This window comes from Leucopleurus acutus (assembly GCF_964270905.1).
Source record: "Leucopleurus acutus genome assembly, chromosome: 3".
Lineage (NCBI taxonomy): Eukaryota > Metazoa > Chordata > Mammalia > Artiodactyla > Delphinidae > Leucopleurus > Leucopleurus acutus.
Genome location: NC_139145.1, coordinates 145678761 through 145687966, shown reverse-complemented (window position 1 = coordinate 145687966; position 9206 = coordinate 145678761). Strand labels below are relative to the sequence as shown.

Sequence of the window (9206 nt, the reverse complement as noted above, 5' to 3'; positions counted from 1 at the left end):
ATCAGTAGTTGGAAGAAATTTCTTTCCAAGGTTAAACCCAAAACCTAAATAACTTTTAAAAAGAGACAGTGTTTATTTGTCTATTTAGGAACTGTTGTAGAATCTAGTATTATGGGACTGGACCTGCTCAGCTAGCCTACTTAAGTTTTGACACTTGAACTAACTTGAAAATGAATACTATAAATTCAAAATAAGAGTTTTTTATTTTTTTATCTTTGTGTTAAAATCATAATCTTATTTCATTTGTTTAACCTGATTATTAAAAAACAAAACAGTATTATGTAGTAAAAAAGAATTCACCTGCAAATGTACTGTCTGCTGATACCAGCCACTTATTAAAAACATGTTTCTACTAAAATTATTCTTAAATTCTTAGACTTACAGCACCTGAAATCTGGACCCAGCTGAGCTTTTATTTTACAGATCAAAACGCATGGATGAAAATACATTACAATAATTAATGAAGCCGTTCTAGTTTAGCCTGAAGAGATTTAAAATTCCCAGTGATGGTCTGTACTGTTACTGAGGAGCTCATAGACTGGAGCTCAACCAGATAACCACAAACGGCATCCAGGCAGAGATTTGTGAATCTTCTCCTGTAATGAAAAAGACACCTGATCAACCATCTACATATTTAGAAGCATTTCCTCCTATAGGACTTCCCTTCAACTTCTGCTAACCTTACTTATTATAGTCCCACATGAGAGCAAGGATCATGTAATTAAGTAAATGGCAAATAAATGAAAATAGAGAAGGAAACTCAGGGGGTAGGTGGATTGCCACATCACCACCATTTCCCTTTTGAAGATTATTATAATGAGAAGGAGGCAGTAAGGGATGACTCCTTAAATTAATATTGTTTATATTCATTTGGCCTTTTCAAACAAATATATCTTGAAATGGCCATTAATATCACAAATACATAATTGAACTTCCTAGGCCACTAATTCAAAGTGAAAGGTGTTTAGGAATAATTCATTAATTTTATCCTGTCACCTTTAGAAAGACTTCAGGACAAGGGTTGAAAAATGGAAAAAACTCTAACCTTTCATAAATACTGCCTGATATCATTCAAATAGTTACTGCAAACATGCACAAGAGCTTAAATCTCGCATACTTCTTTTAGTTTCCATATCGTGCCCCACTGTCTGCAAATTTGTTACCCAGGTATTTATTAGGTGCATTTAAAAGCCTTTGGTATATAATAAAGTATATCTAATTCATACTTACCTCTCACAATTTAAAACTTGGCTAGGATTTTCAACATATCTTGTCAATAGTACATGTATACAATCCAAAAGGTGCAGTGGCTTCTTCATTCTGTTCCAGAATGGATCCTATAAAGAAAAATACATCTTGAGTTGTAAGGCAAATTGTGTCAACTGATTTTTTAATCATTTATGTTAGTTAAAATAGTCATCAATGTCCAAAGCAAAATTTACTAATACTAAAATAAGCATTTAATATTATGTGGTTACTAAATTATATATCTGATTATGGTTAATAATGAATAGCACTGAAAACTTCATTGTGATGTTATTTAGGAAGAATATTTGATGTATCGATCCACTGTGTAGAGCATACAAATTTCCTGCTTAGGAACCTGAAGTAAGAGAAGAAAATCCATCTCTTCCTATTGGCTGTGACACCATTTTTACTTTGAACTTGTGCAGACTTAATCCGATAGTGTGAATAAGAGACTAAATCAGGAGTCAGAGAATCTTAATTCTAGTTCTGGCTTCATCATTACTAGCCATGTGACTTGAGCAGGTTATTTAACCTCTTTGCCCTTGTCAGATGTAGTAGAAGATGGGGATACTACTACTTGCTCATTTCCATCATGGGCTCATTATGAGTTCTAATGAGATATACAAGTGCCTTGTAAAGCACTGTATGAATGTTTTGACGATGGTACTATAATCATGACTAGTAAACGCAATCCAGTTCAACAGGTTTTGTTTGGTTTTTGACCTTAGGATAAAAATTACAAAATATACAGTCCAATAAGGTTAAATATGGTGAGAAAGATCATTTTTAAAAAATTGAGATATAACATTATATTCGTTTCAGGTGTACAATACAGGGATTCACCGTTTGCATTCACTGCAAAATGATCACCATAGTAAGTCTAGTTACCACCCGTCACCATACATAGTTAAATTTTCTTTTCTTGTGGAAAGATCTTTAAGCACTGATATTTTAGATGAGGTTACAGTGAATAAACACACTGATATTTTGTTTCTTTGAAGTAAATGATAATTCTTCATGTATTTAGCCTGTTCCACTAAAAGTAAAGCATATATAATTATGTTTATTAATATTAAAAAATATTTGATTTTTATCACGATATATAGCAAAGCAACTCTCATTACTGGTTTTAAAAAAGTCTGAAGCATAATTTGCTTAACCAATGAAGCAAATTTCTGATACAACTGTATTAGATGAGATACTTACAAACACACAAGCAAAATACTCCGCTCCTGTATCTAGAAAGTTAATTGATTTAACTAAATAAATTATTTTATTTTATTTAATATTTTCCTTACCCGTGACTTGAACAAGTGATCATATACTTCCAGTAGTCTAGGTAATGGCACTCCAATTTCATTCATTGTCTGTATCACAAAACCCACATCCCAGTTCAAAGTACAAACTTGCTGCTCTAAGAACTGCACAATAAAATCTGGGGAGAGAAAAGGACCAGAAGTTGGGATTGTTAACTCTTTTTTTGCGCCCAGGGTTACTGAGATATCATTGACATGTAACGCTGTTTAAGTTTAAGGTATAAATGTGATAATTTGATACACATACATATTGCAAAATGTTTTCCACAATAAGGTTAGTTAAAATGTCCTTCACCTCATATAATTACCATTTTTTTGTTGTTGTAGAATTGTTAACTCTTGATACTAAAAAGTAGGCCTTACTCATAACTGAACAGTTTCCACAGGAAAATCTTTTAAAAAACAATTTAAAACTTTCTTTTAATAAAAAATAAGGCATATACCGAAATATAGGCAAACCTATAGAGATAGAAAGTAAAACAGTGGTTGCTTAGGGCTGAAGGTGGATATAATTTCTTTTTTGGGGTGATGAAAATGGTCTAAATTTAATTGTGATGATGGTTGCACAACTCTGTAAATATGCTAAAACCATTCAATTACACACTTTAAAGCTATTAGAGAAAAAACTTATTATAGTGAATTTGGAAAACAGCAAAAGAGCAAGAAGAAAATAGAGAGCGTTCACAATTCCACTATTGGAGAGGACCCACTGATAATATTTAATATCTTGAAATACTGTACCTTCAATTTAACAGCTTTTCAGAAAAGAAGCACTACTGCATCTAGATTTTAGAAATATTAAATGTAATATTCATAAGATTCATAAGTTATTTATTTTGATGATTGTAACTGTGGTCCCAGTCTCACTTTTTACTACCTGTTACATCATAAATAAGATTTTTTGTTTTAAATTGATTGATTGATTGATTGTCGCGTTGGGTCTTCATTGCTGCGCGTGGGCTTTCTCTAGTTGCGTCCAGCGGGGGCTACTACTCTTCGTTGTGGTGCGCGGGCTTCTCATAGCAGTGGCTTCTCTTGTTGTGGCTCGCGGGCTCTAGTGCACAGGCTCAGTAGTTGTGGCACATGGGCTTAGTTGCTCCGCGGCATGTGGCATCTTCCTGGACCAGGGATCGAACCCATGTCCCGTGCATTGGCAGGCGGATTCTTAACCCCTGTGCCACCAGGGAAGTCCCATAAATAAGATCTTAACAGTAACAATCAAATTCTTATTTATGGTACCTAAAATCTGAGACTGACCAATGTGAGTAATCATGGGCAAGAGGAGTCACTGAAAATAGTGCCACTGAACCTGCATCTCCCCTACAAGTTACCATACAGAGATTCTGGAAAGGTAATAAAAATTCTAAAGACTCAATTTGTTCTAGTTTGAAGCCCCCTGGAACCTGTTTGCCATTGAGAGAGTGATAGAAAAAGGAAGGCCTCTTCTACCCTAAATTTTATTGGGTTCAACAATTAAAAATCTTAAGTCAAAGCAGAAATACCCTCAAAAGGGATTGTGTACAATGTGGCCTTTTTGCTATTAAAATTGTCAGGTTTCACATACTCATAAGACATATATATACAGTTGCTCTTTATTTTCTCTTTATTTTCCTGATCAATGAAATGGCATGGCAGTTTTTTGTTGTTTTGGCATGGCAGTTTTTAATACTGTACTTACAAGAAATAAGGGTATGATTATAATTGTTTTATTTCTTACCATGTCCAGGGAATAAACCCTAAATCAGAGAAGGTCTATAAACAAGTCTGGATCTTCCTATTTTAAAAACAATTTGATGTTATGTGATAAGCGTTTTCATGTTTCTCAACATTTTTCAAAAACACAAAGTGCTTATTTAACATTCTACTGTATGAATATATTTATGTTGAGTCTATTGGTTTACAACCGAGGAAGACATTATAGGTTGGCAAATGGCTTATAACAGAGTCTCCTACATAACAAATAGTCAGTATATCTGGTTAAGAAAGGAGTTCACAAAAATTACATTTTTAACACAACTACCTGCTATTTTAAAGAAAAATATGCCCTCAATATAACAGGGGGCAGTTGAATCAATCACAGATCATCCATGCACAAAAACATCAGCTATTTTCCCCTTCTCTTCAAGCGTGTATAGGGTTACCAGTAACATAACCACTATGGTCTGTTAGTCAGACTATCCCAAGATAGATATATCAACTTGGAAGGTCAAGCAAAGAGAGTTTCATACCCAACTATTCATCAACAAATTCTGCTATTCTTTGGAGGTGTTTCTTTCTGGAGAGGTAGAATGAAACTGCAGAGCTAATAAATAGCAACAACAAAATGATTTTGCCCTACAAACCATTATTTTTCCATGTCAATGAAGAAAACCATCAAAACAAAAAGATAAAAGCCCCACAACCGCAGCTAAGGTTATGGCTTACCTAGAGGAAAGAAACGAGGTGTGCCGGCATACATCTTGCCAAGGAGCACAATCTTGAGACTAAGAGCATGCATCCTGTCTGGGGAGCTCAATGTCACGCTTTCATTCAGTTCTGTAGGAAAGAGACATGTCATTAGAAACCCAAACTGTTTTTATTGTGAGAATTTTAAATTGACTATTTTATTCTGTTTCAAGGTACAAAATACTAGAACTTCTATGCACGTTAATATAATGAGCAGATTCTGTGTTTCTGTTACTGTCTGATATACTTTCCACTTACCAGGGCACTAGTTATGAGAATCCGAGCTAAGTGTCTCAGAATCCCTTATTAAGCATTATAAACCACAAAAATGACACATCTTTTCTGAGGGTCCTCTCAAATATTTACTGGGATCATTCTCTACAGGATCGCTCTCCACCATATCAAGTACCCTCTACTTCCCTCTGTTTAGGTATATACAATTCTCATGAGCCCTAAATATATGACCGTTAACAGCTTGCATTCACTCTTCTACTAAGTCACTAAATAACGTACAGCTAATACACCTATAAATGAACACTTACCTTTCTCTATGATATCTTGCCAAAGTGTCTGCACCAGTATAGGGTCTGAATAACCGGCACAATGAATTATTGCAAGTTTACATTCTGCCAGTTTAAATGGGTCAGCAAATTCCCCATAAAGCTGTAGGAGAAAATGCCAACATCCAACCAGAGATTAGTATTCAGAAATTAACAGTGAAGAACTCCCTCAAAGTAAAAAGTAACCAAAGATTTTATCTAAAGTTCCAAAAATATGATACAAAGATGTGATGACATGCAGGTGGTCGTAATGCCAGATTAAGAATGGTAAATGCGGGCTTCCCTGGTGGCACAGTGGTTGAGAGTCCGCCTGCCGACGCAGGGCACGCGGGTTTGTGCCCCGGTCCGGGAAGATCCCACATGCCGCGGAGCGGCTGGGCCCGTGAACCATGGTCGCTGAGCCTGCGCTCTGCAAGGAAAGAGGCCACAACAGTGAGAGGCCCGTGTACCGTGTACCGCAAAAAAAAAAAAAAAAAAAAAAAAAGGTAAATGCATGGAAAACACATTTAAACAGATTTAAATATGTGTGCCTTTTTCTTTCTTGGCTGAGAGCAAGATACTGCAATGACATTTCTTTTAGAATTAGTGTTCTCTAAACTAAGGTTTGAAAAATCACAGAAATACTGACAAATCTAACGGTGCTTCAGGGTACTTACAGAAATGTCCATGAATAATTGAAAAAGAAACTGTTCAGAAGGGTACAGAGTGGGAGAGGCTTGGAGAGTTAAGCAAAGATAAATTACTTTTTCAAGATAAGAAACAAGGCCATAAAATAGGTGGCAGGAGTTTTAACAAAGCCCCATGTGAGGCTGATAGATTCTTGATAGAAATTGGCCTGGAAAGAGAAACAGCTTTTTCTAAGAGTGAGATACCACAGTGGTGATGTGTCAGCTCAGTGATATGCTTCCAAAGATGGCTTATCTTAAACACAAAATAAAATGCAAAAGAAACAAGAGAATAGGTGACTACTATAGGAATTTCACTTGCTTTTTTATTACCTTAGTTATGTCCATTAGCTCAGAGTCCAGCTGAGAAATTGCATCCTGTACAGAAGAATGATGGGAATATTGCCTTTGTAGTGTCTCTTGTATCTGAAGTTGGATCCTAGCAACCTAGTTTGGGTAGAAAAAAAATCAAATCTTAAGTTCTTCATGATAAATCACCAGGTACTTGAAGGAATGACTCCTAGTATCTGACTTTAAGTTTGTTAAAATAAAATAATATATAAATAACAGCATAGTGACTACAGTTAATCATACTGTGTTGCATATTTTGAAAGTTGCTGAAAGAGTAGGTCTTAAAGAGTCCTCATCACAAGAAAATAATTTTTTTTGTAATCATTTATGGTGACAGATGCTAACTAGACTTACTGTGGTGATCATTTTGCAATATATAGAAAAATTTAATCATTATGTTGTATACCTTAGCAACTGTTATATGTCAATTCTACCCAAATTTAAAAAAATGTATAAAGACTTTTATCATAACAGACTAGCAACCCTTCATTACAATAGATTACACAGGGACTGTGCTGTGACAGAGAGCCTTTGCTACTCACCAACACCTGTTTTGCCCATGATTATAGCCAGACAAAATGGCCAGCCTCTACTTCCCGGCCTCCTCTGCTAGGAGTATGGCTGTAAGACTATGTTCTCTTCAAAGGAATGTCAACAGAAGTACAGTATGCCACTTCAGGGTTGAGGTTTTTTAAGAGTGAATGTGCTTCTTACATGCTCTTTTCCCCCTTCCTCCCTTTGATCAAAGAAAAAGGTAAGGCCATTGGAATGGTAGAGCCAGAAAATAGAACTTGGGAACTGACGTCACCTAGTTTAAGAAAGCAACATGCCAATCAGGAACACCAACTCTGGATTTTGTGAATGAGAAATAATCTTTTGTATGTGGACCATTACACATTTTTGTGTCTCTTAGTAAAGGCAGTTTAGCCCACTCTACACATCTACTTATTAGCCTCCAGAATAAACGGTGAATGTGACATAATCTGCTTGGTGTTAGAATAGTTAGAATAAATCTTTAGAAATGCCATAGAGAAAACTTTTAGATTACAGCAATGTCCTAGGACCCAAATGCTGTATCATTAAAATCTTTTAAAAGATTTATATATAAATATGAAAAGAAAAAAAGAAGGCATAAGAGATTAAAATTAATACTGACTGCTACAGACCTATTATCTACTAGGGGAAGAGAGGAAGTGGACTAACACGTGGCTACTAATCAATGTGGATAAGACTTAAGTGTCGTTAGCACTTACTTCCATTTTTTCTTCTAATTCATGAAGGAATTCACCATCTGCAGCTATTGATGAAATGGCAGTGGAACTTTTGGCACTAAGAATGGCACGAGCAATGTACTCTAGTCGCTGCTGAAGTGAAATTTCTGTGCTGGGGGGAAAATCCTTATTTTTATTCATGTGAATTCTTAAGGATCCAATATACATATATATCAGCTATGATGTACTATTTATGCCAAATTAACATAAAAGGCCATTTGAAACTTGAAAAATTAGAGGATTTCTAATAAAAGAGATCCACAACTTAAGTCAACACATAAATACTTATGTTTACATCCAAAAAGTAACTTCCTATTTTAAAACTTCAGTATATTAAAACTTGGATTATTCTAAAATTAAATTAAACTTTTTATTATTCCTCATATTCTTCACTTCTCTACCTTAATATGGCAAATACTACATTTCATTTTCCACACAGCAACTAGAGTGACCTCTTAAAAACAAAAATCAGATCACGTCACATGCTTTCTTAAGACCCTCCAATCTCCTTTACCTACTCCTCCAACCTCATCTCATTCCTCCCTTGTTCACCATTTCCAACCCTACTGGCTTTCTTTTTTGTACCGTAAACATGATAAACTTAAATCTGATGCAGTGCCTCTTCAGAGACCATCGCTTCTGTGCTTAAACCACTTCCTCCATTTCTTTAATAGCTGCCTCTTCCTGTCATTTGAGAATCAATTTTAATGACAATTTGTCTGAGGCCTTCTCTGACCAATCTTAACTAAAGCAGCTCCCCATGCCCCAAGGCACTTTCTACTGTAAAATCCTGTTTTTACTGTATTTATAGAATCTGAACTTGTCTATGGTCTTTGCCCACTAGAATAAGAGCTCCTTAGCAGCAGGGATGGTGTCAATCTTGTTCACTACTCCCTTCCTCAATGCCTTGAATTATCACTGGTACTCAAAATCTATTTGCTGGCTGATTGACTGACAGGTGTCAGAATGCCCTAAGCATGTATCCATGTCCATGATTACCATCTTCAGTCCTTTCTAATCCCCTAAGTCCATCAGACCTGGGTCTTTGACATTATAAAGCAACTTGGCATTAAAAACAAACATACTAACTCATTTAGTTGTTGGCAACCCCTCAGATCAATGAGTATTAAATGAAACTTTTGATATCCCCATTAATGCCAATCTGAATCAGGAAAAAACTGGCTTTCTTTTACTTTCAGAGAAGGTCTTACTTAAAAAACTGTCCTTCTACATAGCTATGGCTCCTATAAGTTTTCCCCTTCCCAAAAAGAAACCAAAAGAAAGAAAATATTAACTCCTTTCTCCTATCTTACAAAGTACGTGTGGGGATGACAGGTAATTAGCACTGAC

At 35.5% G+C, this 9206-nt stretch overlaps 1 protein-coding gene across 1 annotated transcript in view; it reads right to left on the bottom strand.

Annotated features, from left to right (window-relative positions):
• Positions 1-257: 257 nt before the first annotated feature.
• Positions 258-9206, bottom strand: part of NUP155 (nucleoporin 155) — a 58827-nt gene continuing 49878 nt past the window's right edge. The window contains exons 29-35 of the mRNA XM_082835819.1: positions 7839-7968; positions 6568-6681; positions 5552-5672; positions 4989-5099; positions 2547-2683; positions 1231-1337; positions 258-596 (exon numbers count right to left, since the gene is read on the bottom strand). Of these exons, the coding sequence (XP_082691945.1) occupies positions 458-596; positions 1231-1337; positions 2547-2683; positions 4989-5099; positions 5552-5672; positions 6568-6681; positions 7839-7968 (859 nt within the window). The 3' untranslated portion in view covers positions 258-457. The remainder of the gene's footprint in view (positions 597-1230; positions 1338-2546; positions 2684-4988; positions 5100-5551; positions 5673-6567; positions 6682-7838; positions 7969-9206) is intronic.